The sequence below is a fragment of the Adiantum capillus-veneris genome, chromosome 4 (assembly GCF_014529385.1).
Source record: "Adiantum capillus-veneris isolate H3 chromosome 4, ASM1452938v2, whole genome shotgun sequence".
Classification (NCBI taxonomy): Eukaryota; Viridiplantae; Streptophyta; class Polypodiopsida; order Polypodiales; family Pteridaceae; genus Adiantum; species Adiantum capillus-veneris.
In genome coordinates this window covers 22,103,693-22,126,064 of record NC_140934.1, presented here as the reverse complement: position 1 = coordinate 22,126,064, position 22,372 = coordinate 22,103,693, and the positions used below count along the sequence as shown (strand labels likewise).

General features: G+C 41.6%; 1 protein-coding gene across 1 annotated transcript; it reads right to left on the bottom strand.

The window, feature by feature from the left end:
• Nucleotides 1–14,876: 14,876 nt before the first annotated feature.
• LOC147458854 (heat shock protein 90-5, chloroplastic-like) lies at nucleotides 14,877–19,691 on the bottom strand. The gene is made up of 20 exons (XM_086510275.1): nucleotides 19,470–19,691; nucleotides 19,024–19,248; nucleotides 18,870–18,943; nucleotides 18,664–18,789; nucleotides 18,435–18,528; nucleotides 18,261–18,347; nucleotides 17,991–18,134; nucleotides 17,803–17,916; nucleotides 17,686–17,721; nucleotides 17,549–17,599; nucleotides 17,367–17,471; nucleotides 17,081–17,218; nucleotides 16,866–16,958; nucleotides 16,707–16,784; nucleotides 16,354–16,608; nucleotides 16,162–16,264; nucleotides 15,722–15,890; nucleotides 15,539–15,647; nucleotides 15,339–15,422; nucleotides 14,877–15,226 (listed from the first exon to the last, which is right to left on the bottom strand). The coding sequence occupies exons 1-20, from the start codon at nucleotides 19,578–19,580 to the stop codon at nucleotides 15,050–15,052; spliced, it is 2,373 nt and encodes a 790-aa protein (XP_086366401.1). The 5' UTR covers nucleotides 19,581–19,691; the 3' UTR covers nucleotides 14,877–15,049.
• Between the last annotated feature and the right edge of the window lie 2,681 nt (nucleotides 19,692–22,372).

Genomic DNA, 22,372 nt, shown 5'->3' with positions numbered 1-22,372 from the left:
ATTGGTCAGATCTATAGTCGAGAGCCAGAATTGGAAGTCCGACAAATCAACCAATAGAAGCCAGTCTAATTGGAGAATCGAGCCAAAGACGGTACAAAGGTCAAGATGGAGCAGTCTATAGCTTGATGCTTAGTGTTCTGAAAGAAGATGCCGACTACTTGGCAAGCATAGAAGCAGAAACTTCTCAGCTAAAGATTGACATGACACAACCAAATAAAATACCACCAGTCATGGCGTATTGCTCAGATTGTGGACAAAAAGGTAGACATTTTTTTGAAGATTGTCAAAGAAATCTTGACAACAAGGACACATCAACCGCCAAGCAAGGCATAAAGCAAATTGGAAATGCGAATCTCGATGTAAGTGCATCTAACTCGTCAGTTTTAATGCAATTAGATGATTTTGCATTACCATTAGAAGCATCAATAAAAGCACTGCAAGTTCAAGAAATCAGCATGAAGATGCACAGGCACCTGAAAAGCTTAAAATTGATTCTTTGAACAACAAATTCCTGCATGAATTTGGTCAAGGTGTCCAGATATCACCGAATGTTGAAAAAAATTGTTAGGTTTGCAAATGATTTTGCATCCACTGCCACAAGTGTGCAATCATTCACGAGTCTAAGGGACACATCAAACAGAATGATGTTAGCTTTGTATGGTACACATAATTCATATGCACACTATGTAGATAAAAAAGGGAAACTATACAAAAAGGATCAACCAGTGTTTGAACGGCCCACATACCAGCTCATAGAAGTGCGTCCAGTGATAGATGAGAAAGAATGTTCATTTCAAAGGAAAGAATCTATTGTAGCCCATCCTCTCTAGAGCTGAAGAATATTACCCGAGTGAACCTAGAAATCTGTTCAGAGCCAAGCTCTCCTCCATCAAAAATCAAGCTTCGATGTTGTGACCAAATGAGCATATACTTTGACCAAAACAGTCAAAGATATAGACGAGAGTGTAGCATCTATGATGCCTTGGGTCCTGAAACCACAAAAGCTCATATCATAGGAGATCCATGGGATAGACAATATCAGGACAAAGATAATGCTATCTACAGCTTGACTTGGGGAATAATTTGTCATGTTTCAAGGAGATACATAGGAAACTATGCAAAAGGCTTACAGGTGCCAAATGTCAACAATGCTACCCAAAGTGTGCCTTCACAGTCCCAAAAGGTGAGACTAAATCAGAGCCAAACAAATTTGAACTCTTACAATGAAGCATGCTATAGTGATCACCCTAGGAAGGGGGGAGTTGTAAATCCATCAAGCTCAGCTTATGTACCAGGAAATGCTACACTAGTTAGAAGCTCTAGACAACAGACCCCTTCAAGGCAAAAACCATTGAATGATATATGGTTGTTGGAAGTTTCCAATTGACCTAGATTCCATCGGAGTCCACAGATAAATGCCTCTATGAAGATCATCAAGGACAAAAGTTTTAGTTGATCTCCACAAGTCAAAGTCACAAGCCGACAAATCCAATAGTGTTCAAACAATTACATGTGACCAAGCTCACATATGCATATCAAGATGCAGATGGCAATGAATACGAATAGGTTTGTGACCTTGTAAAAACCCCTATGGATGGCCCGACTGAAGTCAAAGACTATCTAAAGATGATGCAAAGCCCTCAAGCTGCCAGAACAGGTGACAGAAAAGTCAAAGTCAATGGAAGCTAAAATCCAAAAAGCTACACAAAGGTCACCACCAAAATCTCCTCCAAAGAGACAGATTGTACCAGAAAGTACAATGGATCTATTAAGGTCAAAGGTTACTTAGATGCAGGTGGACAATGCTCAACAGCTGCAAAAAGGTGCAATATTACAACCAATGGAGTCAACATTAATTGAAGCAAGTGGTCAAAGCAAAGAAAATGCAGATAAAGCTCAACCAAAGGACACTATCACAGCAGAAGCATTCAATTCAGACACGAATCCTAAGACGATCAAGTGCAACATTGTTGGTGAAAACAAAGAAAAGTTGTCAAGAGAAGTAAAGCTAGATTTTCAGCTAGACAAGAACCTCATGTCTTTTCACACTTGGAAAAGATATGGCCAACCACATCTGAAAGATGCTCCTGAATTTGTGAGCATATCAGGAAGCAAACGAGCAAAATGTTGGGGAGTCATCTCCAACACCATTGAAGTAAGTTCACAGATCATCATAGCTCAATTTCATGTGATCACAGCAAAAGATATGCCAAACGACATCTTAATGGGAATTCCAATGGCATAGAAGATGTTAGAGATGCATAACGCAAACATGACGGAGTCATCACAGACAACAAAGAATGAGGAAGAAACGCTGCCAAGAGAAGTAAAGCTAAATTTTCAGCTAGACAAAAACTTCATGTCTTTTCGCACTTGGAAAAGATGTGGCCAACCACAGCTGAAAGATGCTCCTGAATTTATGAGCATATCAAGAAGCAAACGACCAGAATGCTGGGGAATCATCTCCAACCATTGAAGTAAGTTCATAGATCATCATAGCTCAATTTCATGTGATCATAGCAAAAGATATGCCAAACGACATCTTAATGGGAATGCCAATGGCACAGAAGATGTTAGGGATACATAATGCAAACATGACGGAGTCATCACAGACAACATTGTTGGTGAAAACGTAGAAAAGCTGTCAAGAGAAGTAAAGCTAGATTTTCAGCTAGACAAGAACCTCATGTCTTTTTGCACTTGGAAAAGATGTGGCCAACCACAGCTGAAAGATGCTCTTGTATTTGTGAGCATATCAGGAAGCAAATGAGCAGGATGCTGGGGAATCATCTCCAACACCATTGAAGTAAGTTCACAGATCATCATAGCTCAATTTCATGTGATCACAACAAAAGATATACCAAATGACATCTTAATGGGAATGCCAATGGCACAGAAGATGTTAGAGATACATAATGCAAACATGATGGAGTCATCATAGACAACAAAGAATGAAGACCAAGACTGGTCACCCGCGGACGACAGCACAAAGTCCTCAAGCACAGTTAAAATGGAGACTTACATCAAAGCAAAAATTATTGAAGATGATTCATCTCCATCGAACAGAACTTTAGAAGAGCTTAAAGCAAATCAGGCAACAACTAAAATGTAGATAAAAAAGAGCAGAGAATGCCACCAAAGCCAGAAGTAAAGAAGAACAAAGTTGCAAACAACTGGGAAGAAATAGGAAGTCCAAAGATCAATCACTCATTGCCAGTCAAATCAATTGATGAAAGTCAGATTGGTAAAGAACGTCTCAAACCACCCTCCATAGAGACACAATTGGATCAACATGATACCATGACAAAAGTTGGACGAAGATTTTCAATAGAACCAACAATGAGAATAGCTATAGTTCTCAACAGTACAAAAGGAGCCAGGGTCAGATGCAATGCTCTACTAGATAAAGAAGCAAAGTGCAATAAGGTTGCAGAAAACATCCAGAGCATTCTAGAGATTACTCAGGACAAGCCAGGTAACAAAGAAATCATGGGTAAGGCTACAAGTAAAAAAGAAATGGTTGCTACCCTTAGCATCCAAAATCATGAAGAGCAGGTGAAGTTTCAGGTGAATCCTTCAAAGGAAATGCTTGCAGATGTCATCCTTGGACATCAGTGGTTAGATCAACACAAGGCCTACAAAGACGATACAATGCTAATACTCTCTTTTCCAAGAGGTAGCCAACAACATTTATAGGTAACATTAATGCTAGATTCAGAGTTGCAAAAGTCACAAGAATCAAAGAAAAATCTTGCGGACAAAGGTAAAGCTAAAGTGGAACTTCCACCGACTAGCAAAGAAGGTGTGACAGCATATGCCTCTACATCAAAGAACCATCATGGATCAGCCTCTTCTAGCAATTCAGGCTTTCAAAACTTCAAGTCAATTGTTGACCAACTCAAACCTCTAAGGAGACACCCATAAAAGCAAAGGTATATCAACCAAAGTATTGAAGAAAGAAAACAAGAGTCAAGCAAGTGTTTGTTCTGAGCAGTTTAGTCAAAGTCAATGATCCGGTTTGGATTAAAGACAGGAAATCAACACAGAAAGACAAACACATGGGATGGATAGCATCACAATGGAGCTTAAAAGCACAGGAGTACTATGGAGGTAACAGACTATATGGGTACCAAAACCGCAGGTTAGAGCATATGAAGTAACTTCAAGTCACTCCCAAGAAAAAAGGCCCACAAGGTATCAACTTCGACAATATCCTAGGATACCTAAGAAGCAGGTATACAACAGAACAACATCAAAAGATGCTAAAGTCTACCACAATTCTCAAGAGGATACCGAACAAAGACGGATCTCAAAGAATGTTCCTCTTGAAAAGGGATTCTACACAAGGTATACAAAGATTTGGCTACCAGTCAATCAAGCCAACTGCAACTACACCACACCTGCATGAAGATCTCAAGAAATCAACAAGACATAGAGCTCAACAAAGTCAACAAAGAAGATACAAAGGTCATCTAGAGATTTGGATTCCTAAGTCTTCCAATGCCACGAGCCAAAAGCAAAAAGCCGACAGTGAACAAAGGCCTACAACAACATCAAAGAATTCTTACAAAACATGTCCAATTAGAGAATCAAGATAATGGAGTCTTCAAGTCAAAGAAGGACAACCCAACCAACGCGAATGCAGATACGAAGAAGATAAAATAGGTATGGCAAAAGAAACCTTCAATGCCAACTTGGTCCTTCACTAATCCTCTTTTTGAGGACTCAAGCTTATTTTTACTTGAAGAAATGTTTGTAGTAAGCACAAGAATGTAAAAAGTCAAGTTGCCAGGGTGCAAAAAACACTCTTTGACATAGTCAAAGTCGGGCTGCTGAGCCATAAAATGAGCAAGGCATTAGTCCCAAAGCTTCAAGTCATATTAAACTCTGTGCTAAGAGTCGTAGTTATTAAGCTTACGCTCAAGCTGAAAGAGTTGAGCATAAGAGTCGAAGTCTATTAACTTACAATTGGTGGAGTGTCGTAGAGTCCAACACTCATGCACAATGCACAATAAGATGAGAGCACATATCCTCATCAACAAAAACCATTCTTAAAGGGGTGCCAGCTTGCAAAGCCATGTCATATGCTTTTATAGCTACACCATCTTTCTAAAGAACCCCACAATATCTTTCTTGCACAGCATATTGTTTTCCATGCATTTCTGTGTACGCATAACTAGGATGTCCCATCATTGGACATATGCATTAGACACTCTTTTTTGCTTAGACAAAGAAGCATTCGGGGACAAAGAAGCTGGGGATATATTTAACCTTGAAGTATCTTCTAAAACAAGATTGGAGTTACACATTTTTCACATTTTCCCAAAATGGTCACGTATTGTAAATTCCTTATTTATTTCAAGCCATTGTAATATTTTAATGTTTTACGGGTTCAATGGGAGTTCCAAGCTGTAAAGAACATGTCAATTAGTGTGTCTAGGTAGCAGATTCGGTAAGTGGTGGAGCCCTAAAGGCCTTGGACGCCCGGACATTGCATATTTTTACCCTAGGTACATAAGCCAGTGTGTAAAGGAAATTAGGGTTCTCAAGCTCATTTTTTGAGAGCACTCTTTGGTGAGAGCTCTTGAGGTGTGTGGCTATGGATTCCTTGAGCTTCTCCTTGCTCATGTGACTTGGTTAACACTAATCAATGCTTAATTCTCTTTCACTATGCCTCTCTCATGCTTTTTATGATTGCCTATGATTCTTTGATTAGCTAGATCGTAACTAATTAGTGGTTAATCCCTCTCTAATCTTGTGTGATTGCCCTCTTTTGCTTGTGTGTGCTTGTAGGTTTGATTGGAGTGTGGTGCGTGATAGATCTATGTGTGTGTGCTTGCGATTAATGTGTTGCATGATAGGATTAGTGTTGTGTGCGTCTTGCAATCTTAGTGTGTGTGATTGGGTTGATCTGAGGTGAAGGGACGTGGATATGGAGATTGCCCTTCATTATGGCTTAGCTCCTCCATAGGCCAAGAAGCTCACCTTGTAGAGTCACCATTTGTGTTGCCATGATTAGCTCACTAATCATGTGAGTGTTTCCATGCCCTAGCTAGGTAGCTCATCCCTCCGGATTGATAATTTTGTTGGTCATTGGAGCTATGCAACAATGGGACCCCCAACATTTGGTGGCGTTTCCATTGGCCTATAGTGTTAACTGAGTCAATGTTAGTTAATAGAAGCTGCTAAAGACCGAAAACGTACGAATGCACATCGAAGATCAAAATGAAGAAGTAGTAAAGATTGGAGTTACACATTTTTCACATTTTTTCAAAATGGTCACGTATTGTGAATTCCCGATTTATTTCAAGCCATTGTAATATTTTAATGTGTTACGGGCTCAATGAGAGTTCCAAGCTGTAAAGAACAAGTCAATTAGTGTGCCTAGGTAGCAGATTCAGTAAGTGGTGGAGCTCTAAAGGCCTTGGGCACCCGGACATTGCAAATTTTTACCCTAGGTACATAAGGCAATGTGTAAAGGAAATTAGGGTTCTCAAGCTCATTTGTTGAGAACACTCTTTGGTGAGAGCTCTTGAGGTGTGTGACTATGGAGTCCTTGAGATTCTCCTTGCTCTTGTGACTTGGTTAACACTAATCAATGCTTAATTCTCTTTCACTATGTCTCTCTCACGCTTCTTATAATTGCCTATGATGATTTGATTAGCTAGATTGTAACTAATTAGTGATTAATCTCTCTCTAATCTTGTGTGATTACCCTCTTTTTCTTGTGTGTGCATGTAGGTTTGATTGGAGTGTGGTGCTCGATAGATCTATGTGTGTGTGCTTGCGATTAGTGTGTTGCATGATAGGATTAGTGTTGTGTGCGTCTTGCAATCGTAAGCGTGTGTGATTGGGTTGATAGAGGTGAAGAGAAGTGGATGTGGAGAGTTCCCTTCATTGTGGCTTAGCTCCTCCATAGGCCGAGAAGCTCACCTCATAGAGTTAACCATTCGTGTTGCCATGATTAGCTCACTAACCGTGTGAGTGTTTCCATGCCCTAGCCGGTAGCTCATCCCTTCGGATTGATAATTTTGTTGGTCATTGGAGCTATTGCAACAATGGAACCCCCAACAACAAGCCATCAACTTTGATGCCACTTGATGAGAGAATGCAATTGCTCTGCAGCAAAAATAGTAGAAAAGGTGATCAAGCGTGAATTGATCCATGCCCCCAATTGCTTATAGATTTGGTCCAAAACTTGCAAAAAGCTCGAGCACAACTTGGGAAGACTTCTCCAAAAAGTTGGTTGAATTTGGATACCATTTGACCTAGAAACCCCAAAATTATTCAAAGCTCAAAGTGTAAATGGTCATTTTGACCCAAAGCAAGAAAAATTGGTGAAAACCCCAAAAAGTTGATGCCTAATAATTGTACAAACATGTTAGAAAGATTCCCTAGACATTCCATGTCAATTGGCGTTGGTACTTGAGTCGCGATCCATGTCTTTTAAATGTTATTTCAACCCAGATTTGGTCCACAATCAGCTTAGTGTACCTATAGGCCAATGGCATCAATAGTGTCAGAGAAGTATACAAGTTTGGCTAAGATTCAAGAAAATGTTCCTTTAGAGTCTCGAAGTAGCAAAAATTAGGGCTTTTTGAGAAAACTTGAAGCTTAGAACTTTGGCGCTGTTTATATGACTTAAGAAGTCAAAATGTATCCAAAAAAAATGCTTGACATGAACATACAACTTGGCATCATTGGCAAAAGGTCCAATTAGAGTTAGATTGGGGTGAAAAGTGACAGGCAGGTGTATACACAAGTGTTTTTCATTATCAATGCATCAAATCAAGAAATACTAACACCTTCTAACCAAAACCTTGCAACAAAAAGGGGTCCAAAAATCAGTTTTGGTCAAAGTCAGAGAAATATGGCCATAAGACAAAAACTTGTGCTACCTTAGTGAATTTTGACCTGAAATTGAAAATATTTTATCAGTGTGCTAGGATAGGCTATTAGGACACACTCCCCACATCTTAACTAATTTTGTGACAAACATGAATCACGATCCATATACCCTTCCAGATTTCTAAACCAACACCTTGCCATCTTGACCTACATGCTATTTACAACCCAACCCCAAAGTTTCAAGTCATTTGGATACAAAAATCCTTGTGAAAATCCGAAATTTATGGAAAAAGCGTGACAATTGACTTAGTTGGCAGACCAAAGATTCAAACCCAAAAAAATTGCATCCATGACATCTATTGATCATATTGAACCTGATAGTATTAAGATAACTCAAAATGGTGTTTTGACATGGATCGTGATCCATGTATCCCTAGCCTAGAATTGACCTGAACAAATTTTTCCTAGTGTATGTAGTTATCTCAATCACACTGGTGAAGTTTGGCCAAATTTGGATCACATTTGCTTAAGTTATGCTCAGTTTTTAGTTTAAGGTCAATTTTGCACTAAAGCAGATTTTTTGACAAGTTTGCGACCAAAGTTTTGACACTAAAGTGATGCATTTTGTTAGCAGGATGCCTCCAAAGACTTGTGCCAAAGGAGTGAGGAGTTGCCCCTTACGAGATGGTAAATATTTCATCAAATGAGAAGGCGTGTACACATCAAAGACAAAGATTGTAGAGAAAATACCAGAAAACATGTTCATTGAAAAATTCCAAGTTGCAGATGGAACAAAAGTTAAGGCTACCATAATCCCTAAAGAACTATGGACGCTCCACCAAAAGCCTGAAGTAATTGATGGTGCCAGATGCCTACGGATGGACAGGTTCTTTTGCTTGCCACCATGGGACACAGATTTCCAAAGAGCACACAAGTTGATGTCCACCATCCAATACAATGGTGAGGCAACCCTTACAAATTAGGATGGAGCTACCGTGTAGGTGAAAATCACGAGTGAGATAATTTGCCAAGTACTTCACTTACCTACTAGTCACCACAATCTATTGCTGAAGACAAAGGTGATCGACAATGACAAAGCACTTATCAAGCAACAAGGCCACAAGCTCACTTATTATAAAAATTTGATTTACGCCAAAATGGAAATTCCGTTGCGACTAATATCATAGTATTTCAAAGTACAAAATCCACCAAGATACATAGAGCCACTCCTACATCTCCGACAATGGTCATCGCCATTGGCTTATCAAAGCGCCGTGTCATCAAATGCGACATCGGAAGCTACATCTTGGAGAATCTGGTAGATGCCAACTTAAAGAGAAACAACAAGAACAAAAGCTACATGAATGCGCGGACGATGCTGACTTCTTGTATAGCATATCAAGCTTTCAAGTTGGTATGAACGAAGCCCTCCTAGAGGCGGAATCATAGCTGGATTTACTACACGTCCAAGAACAATGTCCATGTTGTAAGGAGTGCTTCAACGACTCCAACAAAAAGAAAGACATGTCGCTCGAGCTCAAAGGCACCTATCTCAGATAGTGAAGCCACCAAGTCAGATATAGAGCTCCAAGGAAAGATCAAGAAGGAAGAAATTCCTTCAGAATATAAAATAAATGAAGAAGAGAAAGAGATCGAGATTCCCTTGTCAAGAGGATACCACAACAAGAGGAACACATTCCAAGAACATAAGTACAAAGGTCCATGGAAGAGGCTCAGAGGCTCCGAGTAGAGGCTCTTGCCAAGAGGGAAAAAGAGCAAAAGAAGGCAGCTGAGACCCAAAAAGTTTCGTCCTCCTTGGATATTTAGATGACTCAGAGTTAGATGCCAAAAGCTCGAGGAAGAACGAAGAAAAACAGTGATTGAGAGCCTCAAGCTGGTTGATGCACAAAGACAACGGATCCATAAGGAGCTAAAGCGTACATCTATCAAAATTTAAAATGCAAAGAGCTATAGAGCTTGAATCCATCTTGGATTCTCCTTGCAGTCCGGCTACACCTCATGAGGAGTCTGCTCAGGATACTACCATCACCGTAACTGTTCTAGAGAAACCTACAGAGACCACATCTCCCAAACCACCTTCTCCACCATCTACCACTGTAAATGGAGTAGAGGTATGAGAGAGCTTTATGAGGAAGCTTTTTAGGGAGCTTTTTCCTGATTTTTAATTGTAGTAGCAAAAATAAAAAACGATCCCTCAAAAGCTCCCTCGTGGAGAGAGCTGTAGGAGGAAGCTTTCTCCCTTGTCTCTCTCACTCTCCCTCCCCCCCCCCCCCCCGCCCCACCCCCGGCTCTCTCTCTCTCTCTCTCTCTCTCTCTCTCTCTCTCTCTCTCTCTCTCTCTCTCTCTCTCGCTCCCCCTCCATCTCTCTATCTATAGCTTTCTCTCTTTCTTTGTCCCTCCCTCCCCTCCATCTCTCTCTCTCTCTCTCTCTCTCTCTCTCTCTCCCTCCCCCCATCCCCCTCTCTCTTTCTATCACATATATAAATATATATACTTATTTATTTATTTACCTTTCTCAATATATTAAAAGGTAAATAAATAAATAAGTATATATATTTATATATGTGATAGAAAGAGAGAGGGGGATGGGGGGAGGGAGAGAGAGAGAGAGAGAGAGAGAGAGAGAGAGAGAGAGAGAGAGAGAGAGAGAGAGAAGGGAGAAAGCTCCCTCCCAAAGCTCTCTCCATGAGGGAGCCTTTTCCTATTTTTGCTATTACAAGTAAAAATCAGGAAAAAGGCTCCCTAAAAATCTCCCTCAAAAAGATGTCTAGATTCCCATCCCCCTGTAAATAAAGAACAACAGGCTTCAACACAGCTTCTTTCTCAAGCTACTTCACATACCACGGAGGCTGCACAAGAGAGTTTTCTAGAGTAGAAAATTTTGGGAACTACAAACCCAAGAACATGAAAACGAGATACGTGATCAACGAGATGTGGAACCACTGCATCTTAAAGAGCAGCATATTGCACAAGAAGAAGCTACCGACATACCACGGTCTCGTCCACAGTCTGAAGGACATGCCAATTCATCACAAAAAAAGAAAGACATATTGGAAAAAGATATCCCTCCATTGTAGCCATAGACGAAAAGGTGGCCATGAGATTAGTGGAAAAGTTTGATCTTCGAGAGACCCTTGACATGTTTGAACTCTAGATCAATTGTCATAAGATCGTGACTAGGGCCCAAACTAAAGAGGCAGAAGATGCCAAGGCAGCCATAGCTCAAGCAAATCAAGAAGTAGCAAAGCTTAAGCAACAAGTGGAAGGGTTGCAAAAGAAAAAGCAAAAGTTGGAGATAGAGCTTGCGAAAGTGAAAAGGGATGTTGAAGATACATACAAAGATCTTGAATGGGAGATTGTAGCCATTTTCAAACTAAGTGTGACAAGTTGGAAGAGACTTTAGAAAAGGAGCCGAAGAAGTACTCAAAACTATGTGATTCATATGATGCTATAAAGCATACTCTTTCCACCCTACTTGGATGCGGCACCAATAGCCTTGACTTCTCTTCATTCTACTGCAAATTCAAAAGAAATCAGAGCAATGAAAGCAAAGCTAGAAGAAGAAGAACTGCAAAGGCGACTATTGATGACTAGAATGCTCACTACTAATGCCCAAAGGAGCAATATGTTAAAGAGCTACAAGGACAACTTGCAAAAGCAAAAGCACATTTGGTAGCACAAGCGGAGATGCATGCTCGAGAGTTGAAAGCAAAATCTATAGACTTGGGCAACACCTCTCAAGTACTTGAACATGTGTCGATAGTCTAAGCCACACAAATAGAGTTTGAAAGTGTTGAGCAGTTGCTACTAACAAACCTACCCAGTACCTCAATCGTGGGGGGTATTTAGGATAAAAAGAAAAGTCAGACCAAAAGTAGATGCTTGAGATGAGCTAAAGCAATGGATAGCAAAAACACCAGACGGCGTGGCCAAGGAGTATATGGAGTATGAGCTCAAGGTTTTAGAGTCTATGACATTATTAATGATCCAGCCATGTGAACAAATCAAAGATTTTGGCCATGACATGCTAGTCCTGCTGCTAATGAAACACAAAGTTATCTTATGAAAAAAGAAAATGCTTCCTTCTTTAGAGTCAAATGTCCATGGAGAGTAGGAGGGAGTAGCAGTAACAAGAGAACAAGTTCTCCTCATCCTTGAGAGCCAACCCCTATGGAGAAAGAGATGGTTTGAGAAGCGGCCTCAGAATGAAACCATCTATAGGAATGCCCCACAACACCTTGAGATCGACCTGACCTACAACCCAATTCCTAGAAGGTGGTCTTGGAGTAGCTATGAAGTGTGGAGAAGCAAGAGGAAGTTTCGCCAATCCTAAATAGAACACCAAGCCCACATAATCATATATGCTACACACCCTCCAAGCAACAATAGCAATATTGAGAGATGTCCTAGATCTCACATGCCAAATGACATGCAAAATAACAAAGATGATTATCACATGCATGGAAGCTTTACACGACATTGACAAGGTGAAGCGCCCTTGGGAATTGTTTCTTGAGGGCACAAATGGCATGAGCTAGGATCTCTAGGAGGATCCTTCCCGAAATGTTATCATGGGTATGTATGTCCGCATCTTGTTTCTGCCATCGCACTACATGCACACGTTCGAAGAAGCATTTATGATAAGGTTCTTCGAAATGGACTCCAACATATTTAATCCATTGACAAAGGAGCTTCAAGCAAGACATGTGGCCTACCAAAGTACCCTACTCAACAACCCTCTCAAAGATCTCTCCTTCAAGGTGGACATCATGGCACGGGCATCAAAGTTCAACAAAGTACTAAAGTCCCTTGAAAAGCAATACTTTGAAAACTACAGATAGATCTCTTGCACCATACACGAGGACATGCATCGGTTAGGAAGGGAGGAGTGTTTGGTCAGTACAACTTATGAACACCCTCCTAGCAGACAAAGATTTTTGGCCTGTACAGCTTATGGACACCCTCCTAGCGGACAAAGATTTCGAAACCACATTTTTTATACATTGTAATTTATGTACATGAGCCTATGTATTTTTTATCCTATAGATTCTTGAGTTGTAGATGTCTTAATCTGTATAAAGACCCAAAGTAGCCGGCCAATGTCCATCTTTTAATAAAGCCATATGTATTTAAGCCAATGGCTCTAGTTTGAAAGGAGGAGGATAGTTTTTTGATAAACAAGGAGCTTTGTTATACATGCTGTCAAGGTGCTTCTCATCTGTACTTTGAAATCAACATAACTTTTAATTGGATAATCTATTTCGAAGTTCGAAACTTGCATCTTTTTCCTCTTCTCTTGCTTTTTTTCATTCAAGTGTAAGCATTTCAAGTTCTGTCGTGGTCTGTTTTTGAGTTTTATCTTCAATTTTGAATGTTGAAAACTTTTTTTTATGACATTATGACTATATGAGAGTGTTATTAGACCTTAGGGCAACCTATCTAGATAGTGAGTTGTTGATTTGCCTATAGAGTCTGACACCCTTGCTTGTTAGGTTCACTTCTTGAGGATTAACACCCTCAAAGAGTCTCTGTGACCCATCCAAGTCACTTCCCTCAATATCGACAAGAGTATGTTAATGCCAGAAGACTATGCTATGGACGTCCTTCAGCGACGACCCGCTAATAATCAAATTTGGAACTCTTTACATTGACATATCTTGATGGTACAAACTTCTTGGTGTGAAAAGGATGCATGCTTAAATGCCTTTGCATGGAGAGTCATCGAAGCCTAATTTTAAGTTTAACAATGAGTAGGATGATTTGGATGCATTTCCTATGTCTTTAAAAGGACAGATATTGATGTGTGAACAAGATTACACTCCATGTACAATCGTGTGAGAGACTTGATATGTTGACATTGTGGTCATCAAGTGCACATTAGGTGGTAGCATTTCAGGCTTGAGGGAGCTCAAAGGGCAACAAAAGCACAATACGTCTTTGACAACTATTACAAAGGTCGGGGATGGATATATGTATATATTTATATATATATTCTATCTTTACTAATGCCAACGATGAGGATGTTCCACATATTCCAAATGAAGAGGCACTTTATGCATTTCAGTACCCACATATTTTCTTGTTATCTAGGGATGATGGCTTGAGGTGTGATTAGATTTTGAAACTTACAGCATCATTTCATTTTCTTAGCATTGAGATTGGTCCACATCATGTGATGCCACAAGAAAGGGCCTTTTGAGATTAGGTAATCAATCATGCAAAGTTGCAAGTGCAAGAGAAGTCCATTAAGCATTTCCTCGTGGTTCTTAATTCATGTTTTTGAAGAGCTTTATCTCAATGAATCAACTTGACGCTTTGGGTCATCGTGTGTCCTTCAACAGTGAGTTTTCAAAGATCGCTTGATGCTGTACAAGATTGCTTGAGGTCTTGCTGGGTTGCTGTCACTTAGCACCTTGCCAGTGCCAAGCTGGTTACACATTCTATTTTGAATTCAATAAAGTTTGAAATATGTTAATCTATAATTACATCATCAGGAGGATGTCCTAACTGAGACCTATTTCATATGCACTGTACATGATATATTGTTACAAAATAAATCAATTATCCTGATAACTTGGGGGAGCTGCTCATGTTCATCAATAAGCTGCACTAGTGTCGGTTGCACATTCTACTGTTCTTAAATGGTAATGCTGGCTATGGTTGTGTTTTTAAGCGCATGACTAGAGTATCAATGCAAAACCAAAGACCACCAACAAGCTCTAAACAGTAGCAGATGTCCGAGCTAGTAAGTCAGACAGCAGCCAGTTTGACCATTGACTGACCAGCTGTTGTTTTAGGAAAATTTTAGTTCTTTTGGCCAGTATTATCACATGGCCTTGGTCAATACAATGAAGATTGATAGAGTTCAATGGTTGGAGCTAGTACCAACAGAGTCAACTGATACAAATGGGAATTCAGAGATCCATAATCATGATAACAATTGCCATTCCCGAGCCAAATAATATCACTACACTAAGTATACAACTTCCCATCAGGGTACGGGGAGCTAAATAATTTCTGCCACTACTGCAGATTCTAATTCATTACGATTTTGTACATACAAACCCAGCTCCCCAAGAAACGTTCATGACTCCCTCTCAGCAGCACGTGAGTAGTCAACAAACACTCGCAGCTCGAGATGAGTAGAAGCATTCATCAGAACTCATCCCAAATTTTAAAGTCACACAACCTCAGGCTCCACGACTGTACGGGGTTCATAGTACTCAACATTTGGAGGTGATAAGTTGTTTTCAGCAGAAATGGTTCCTTGTTGCGCTTCAAAGCCAGCATTATCATCTTCCACTGATGCAGATATAAGATCATAAATCCTCGAGCCAAAGCCAGCAGGGTCCTCCGGCTGACCAATTGAATAAAAAGAAAGCGCAAACAAAGAAATAAAAGAAAATCAGAGCCCTTTCTCATATCAACATAATTTTACAATCAGAACTCTAGAGGTAAGCCAAACTTACAGCAAAACCACTGGACATAAGCGCCGTCTCATAAAGAAGCTCAATCATGTCACATGTCCCAGACTTCCCTGCCATGCGAGCATCCTAGCATGCAAAATCACAAATTGCTTAATCAACAAATAACCACCTGGTGAGAACTGTAATAGCATGCCAAACTACTGTAATGTTCACTAAACAGAGTATTGAGCATAACTATTTACATCTAGATATTGAATGATGGTACTTTTAGGGTTGATTTCAAGTATCCTTGTGGATGCCATATATTCTCGAAGTCCCGGCGTATCTCCAAGATTCTGAGCTCTCATTATCCTGCAAAAACCCATACAATTTATGACAAACCTCAAGAAGACCAGAATACATACATCAAACCATGCGTCACTCACCGCTCCATGTTTGCAGACCACCCATGCTTCCCAGAAATTAGTGCACATGGTGACGTGCTCAACCTTCTAGAAACTTCGACTCTAGAAATTCTTTCGCCTAACTTCTCTTTCATCCAGTCACAGAGTGGACCAAACTCCTCCTCCAACTGCTCCTGACCTTCCTCATCATCTACAGTTAAAAGCCAACAAGCAACAATCTTAGGGATAACATCTTGAATTTAATCAGTAAGGAAACGACTGTTCTAAATCTTCCCAGCAGCAAAATACTTGGCTGGCAGCACATACTGTATTTGTGCGATGCAACATGCAAGTCTAACAACATCATGAAGGGAAATCATTTCAAAAAAATCCTTAGCTTGACCATACAGCAGCTTCATCATTATGTTTAGAAAGGCATTCCTTAGACAAGTTAACGGGGCACAAATCAAACTTGTAGCTACCTAAGTCGAAGTCCTCCTTGCTCACATCCACAAAATCTTTCCCCTTGTAGCTCTTCAAGGCATTGATTGAGACTTCATCCAAAGGTTCTGTCAGAAATAAGACCTGAAAGGTAGATATAGCAAGAAGGCTGTTCAATTATGGAAGCAACCTCAAAGCTCAAACCTGCGCAAAATGCATAGGGGAGAAGCAACCTCGTATCCTCTCTCCACAAGCTTTTCCATGAACGGAGCATTCCTTGCACTCTTCACGGACTCTGATGAGAAATAATAAATGGCTTGCTGGTCCTCTTTCATGTTGTCAACATAGTCTTTTAAACTTGTCATCTCCTCCTGATGCTTTGATGAATAGTATCGCAAGAAAGACGAAAGACGCTTGTGGTTCTCTTTGTCTTCTGTTATGCCCATCTTTATGTATTTTCCATAATTCCGGCAGAACTTCTTGTAATCCTGAGCCAGATTGCATATAGACACATTTCATTTCAGACTCAAACAAGCATAGGTGGACTTGTGGACAAGGGAAATGACTAGCACAAACGCCATTTCACCTCTTTGTTATCTCTTTTCATGATCGAGTCAAACAAATCAAATGTTTTTTTCGTCAATCTCTTCTTCATGAGGTTGACCTGCAAAAGGGAAGGAAAGTCTACTAAACGAAATGATTTCCTAAGAATTTCAAGAAATTAAGAATGAAATGAGATACATACAATTCTACTCTCTTGTAAAAGTTCTCGAGAAACATTTAGAGGCAAGTCGTTGGAATCCACAATTCCCTTCATAAAAGCAAGGTACCGAGGAAACTACAAGGTGACACAGCATGAGGACGAGAAACATGGTACTCGAAACCACATCCCTGAAATACTCAGCCAACCAAGCCTTCAACATCTTAAAGGTGGTGCAACCTTGCTAAAGTACAACTCACCAGCTCGCCATGAAAATCATCAGAGATGAACACGCGCTTCACATACAACTTGATATTTTTCAGCTTAGAGGTACTCTCATCAGATGAGAAAGGTGCCATTCCAGGAATGTAGAGCAAACTCTTGAATTCAACTTCGCCCTAGGAAAAAAAAAGAGTGCACAGAGTGTACGTGCCCACCATCAGCAAACAAACCCCAAGATTATGATTTAAATCTGAAAGTGTTCAGCAAACAATTCTGGATAGCCATGACTCAAGGTCATAATTATTATAGAGTAAATGAAAGTACTTCGGTGTTAAAGTGTGTGTATGCCATAGGGTCAAGACGCTCTCCGAAGGTTGTCTTGTAGAATGTATGGTACTCTTCCTTGGTGATCTCCTTGGGGCGGCGCATCTGCACGATATAATTCAGTCTCTTCACCATCAGAGCAGATAGCATGTAGAAAAACGTAAGTATCTGCAAATATATACCCAGATGGGTTTGACTTCATTCACAAGCTCGTAACTGTACACCTTCTTTTCCTGCATGATAACACACATATGGATCAAATGAGCACAAGCACAACTTCCTGCAAAGCAGATTGCGGCGCTCTGGAATTGCGGACCACCTTTTCCACCTCTCCTCCATCTTCTTCTGTTGTAGCCTGCACCAGTAACAGCCATATCAAGAATGGCCCAGAATAAATAATGCAACTCTAAGTCAGTCCATACACAGAGATGCCAACCTTGACTGCCCCCGGTTTCTCCTGTCCTATGTAAATTGGGAATGAGAGAAACTGAGAATAACCTTTCACCAGATCTGTAATCTTAGCTGGATCAGTGAAGTCCAGCGCATCCTCCTACATTCCAAAGACTCCAACCTCTTAATATGAAGTCCTACCATTAAGATAAGTGGCTCCTGCAAACAACTAACCTTCAAGTACAAAATGACTGATGTACCCCTCTCAAGAAAGTAATCAGAATTTGATTCTTCTCGGACAGTGAATGCATTGCTGTTTGCCTCAGCCTCCCATACGTACTGCTTATCAGACCTTGGATGTTTGGATGTGACAGCTACCTATAAACACAGTAACTCAGATCCTATTCCTCACATCCAAAGTTCCAGAATACTGCTTTCTACGGCAAGCATTGTCTGTCGATGGCATAGATTTTTATAGATCACATTTTCATGGCCATTACATACCTTCTCAGCCACAAGAAAAGCAGAGTAAAATCCGACACCAAACTTTCCAATCAGACTGCTGTCCCCTCCAAGGGTGTCTTTGTTTTCCTATATAAAATCCCATCACTAAGATTAGGTATTGCAATGAATCTTCAGGCTTCAACAGCAATACTGAAAAAGAAAAATCCTGCACACCTTTAGGGCTTTCAAGAAATTAGCAGTGCCACTCTGAGCAATAGTACCCAAACTCTCAATTAAATCATCCTTGGTCATCCCAATCCCAGAGTCCCTGTAAATGTAAACAAGAAACACCAATTACAAAATAAGTAAGATATTGTGCAAGCTAAGAGCTCCATGCGTCCTTCACAAGATAAAGAAACACAGATTAGACAGCGTTCATAGAATAAAGTACCATATTACTTACTTAATGATCAATATTCCTTGATCCTTGTCACTTCGAATCCGTATAGCCAACTCAGAATTGTTTCCCAGGAGGTCAGGTTCTGTTACACTCAAAAACCGAAGCTTGTCCAGAGCATCGCTTGCATTACTATCAAGCCGCAAACGGGACATCACATACCTTCCAATATACAGAGAGTTCATACACAATCAAATGATTAAAAGCCTCACCTGACAAGCTCCCGCAAAAAGACCTCAGAGTGACTGTAAAGACTGTGCACAATCAAGTCAAGGAGCCGGCTAACCTGCTCTCACAACCCCTCACCATGAGACATCAACACAGGCCCCTGCAGTGGAAAATTTCAGCACTATAGATGGTACACACCTCAGCCTGGTAAACATATGTCTCTGCAGAGCCTTCAGCACCATTCACAAAGTCGGTTTCTGAATTTGGAGTCTCACTCTCCACAGCCACAGGTTCAGTTGCAACTGCAACTATTCTGGAGGCCATGCATTCAATGTGCCTCCCACCGCGTGAAGGATTGAACCGAGCTGAGCCATCATTGGCAAGATGCGAGAAACTTGCTGAATGCACTGCACGACTGGAAACCTATGACAACAACGGTGGAAAAAGTTTTCTGCTTTCAGAAGAGCCCAAAGATAGAAGCAGGCGGGTTTGCTGCAATTTACAACCTTGCAAGACACGCAAGCAACTATACTAAAGCAATGCCATAGCTACGACACACGACATCACACAGCTGTGACGGTTCATCCTTCTACTAGCACGATTGCAAATATGATAATTGTTCCTGGTCTGTCACAGCGGCGTACCTTGAATGGTCTCGCTTTGGTGCTCACGAGAGGCTGGGACGAAGTCGAATGAGACGGCGAAGTCAGGGGGTGAGAAATGGCAGATAAGGAGCGCAGGCAGCAAGGAGCCATAGCTAACCTGTGATAACGTAATCACTCAAATATATAAGAAGCTCTCCTCCACTGCAATCTTCCCCGCAGAGGACGACGAGCTAATGCACGAAATTTTCCAGAACCTTCTCTAAACCCCTCACAGCTCGGATAAGAAAAAGGCCATAGATATTTTTCTCACTTTAGGAAAACAAGCCGACACTAAAGCGCAAACGGCGGCCCTCCTCACTATCTCACACGAGCATGGGTTGGATGGGATCAATGGCCCACGCCCATTTCCCGGAGCGTGAGATTTAAGCCGTCCGATGTGGTTTGTGTAAATTCGGGTGGAGCAAAACTTGTAAATTCGGGCACCTCCTCCCTCCCCCGGAATCGAACCTAGAACATCACCTTTGCAAGCCTATCACCTTAACCACCTCACCTGCGCGTGCTTGTTGAAAGTATAGGGAGAAGGGCTTCTTTTATGATGAACCCGCCGCTGTGTAAATTCGGGTCAGTTTAGTAAATTCGGGTCAGTTTAGTAAATTCGGGCGCGCCGCAACATCGGACGGCCCACGATGCACCCGCTCCGGGAAATGGGCGTGGGCCATTGATCCCATCCAGCCCATGCCCGTGTGAGATAGTGCTGAGGGACGGCGGCACTGCCTGCTGTTAGAGAGAGAGAGAGAGAGAGAGAGAGAGAGAGAGAGAGAGAGAGAGAGAGAGAGAATAGAGATGTTGCAGCTCGCACCTGGAGAACGATACTCTTGACTGCTTTGATCGGCAGAGCAGAAAGAGAAATGAAATGAAATAAAATGTTATATTAACGTCTTCAAAAGGCCAAAATGACCTATGAGACCAGAAAGTTACAACTAGTGAATCTGATATCATGTCTGAGTACGGAAAGTATAAAGAAATAACACTCGAAACATTAAGGAAATGAATCTGAATCTGATTTGGGGAGGGGGGGGGGGGGGGATAGGGGGTGGTGGGTTCAGATGAAATCTCCCATCGGTCTTCGCTGTCGAATCTCATCCACAACCTCATGGTCAGTACTCTGGTTGGACGTCTTGCATGTCGAGCTAGAGTGATCTGTATCTTTTGCTACAGCCTTCGTCGATAGTGGGAGACCCCTCGAGGTCGTGGGCGTCTCGATTTGCCTAGCTCCATGGCTCGATCAATCAACGTACCTCTAGTGTGGGTGGGCTCTGAGATCTGGTGTGGTGATTGCTCCTTTGCCTCTCCCTTGGCTTGTGTAAAGAAATCTGGGATTCGTCTCTGAGACTCCCCTAATGTCCTCAGCAAGCTCTCCTTGAGTCTACGTATCTCTAGCAGGAACAATCCGAGACATCTCTGATCCTCATATCTCATGACTCTAGAAAATGGTCCGAAGCCCTCTCTGAACAGATAGTGGAAGCGGCCGTGTATCTCATAGTACGCCGGGCAATGACATGTGTAGTGCAGCTATGTCTTTGGTTCTAAGTGACATAGGTGACATATCCTGGCCCTTGCTGGCACCCCTCGAAATCGGCCAATCTTGATCTGGAGCTGATGTGAGGATGTGCGTATCTACCCAAATAGCGCACTGTATCCCGTGAGATAAGTGCGTATCCATGTATGCAGGCCTAGTCACAAAACCGTCCTCCGTGAGTTGGAGAAGATTCTCTCTGTAAAAGGCCATCTTCGTTCCCAACTCCTGTGTCAGATGTATCCATGTGCTCTTGGTATCTAGTTGAATCACATCCTGGCATATGAGTCTGGTGATCTTTGTCCGTGTGAGAGACAGGGAGGGTGCATCTAGGGAGTATTGAAACGAAGGCAATCTATCCATGGTGAAACCATGGGACTGAAACCATGCTGTCATTTGTCCATACCAACATGTTGTATCTCCTTGTAGCGCTAGTTGTCGAGATGACTCCAGGGCAAGCCGAGCATATCTATCCTTGGGGAGATCCCATAAACTGTTGATAAAGGATACTAATCTAGTCAATGCCTCAACCACGAGGGGGGGGGGGGGGCTAGCTCAGCTCGAATAATCTCATGCGGCACTGAGGCCTTAGCCCGAATCATCCGAGCGATCATAGAGACCAGAGGCCTCTCCATACATCTCCATCCGTCTATGTTGCCAAATCTCTCATGATGGTCTACTGAGGGTCCCCATACCTGGACTCCGTAGAGCATAGTTGAGGTCACTAGAGTGTCAAAAAGCCATAGCTTTGTTCGCGATTCCTGAAACTGAACTTGCGAACACATCCTCTCTAGTCCTCCCAAGGCTACATATGCTCTCATCAGTCTAGTCTCTGATGCTCTCCTCAGTGAAAACACCGGTCCACCGAAAACTACCCCAAGATAGGTATATGCATCTGTGTACTCCACAGTCTCCCGGCCAAACATAAATGTGGGTGTTGACCTCCTGACCCACTGTGGTGTGGTGTTGAATACCATAACCTTGGTTTTCCCAAGGTTGACAGACAATCCACAGTCATGAGCAAATGTATTCAAAGCATCTAAATGATGTTGCATCCCCTCTGGAGAGTCAGAAATCAACACAATATCATCAGCATATAGTAACAATGGAATCCATGTCCCTGCTAGCTGAGCCCCTCTGTCTCCCTGACGCTCTACAAGTCTGAAAACTCGTCCACATACATCCCAAAAAGAGTCGGAGATAGGGGGCATTCTTGCTTCACTCCAATAGTGGAGTGGACCATATTAGACATTCCCTCAGTAGCGCGTACCCGCCCCATCACTGTCCTGTATAAAGCCATACTACCACATATCAGCCCTATAGGCACACCCATGTCCTGTAGTCTACGTATAAGTCTGGCCTCGGC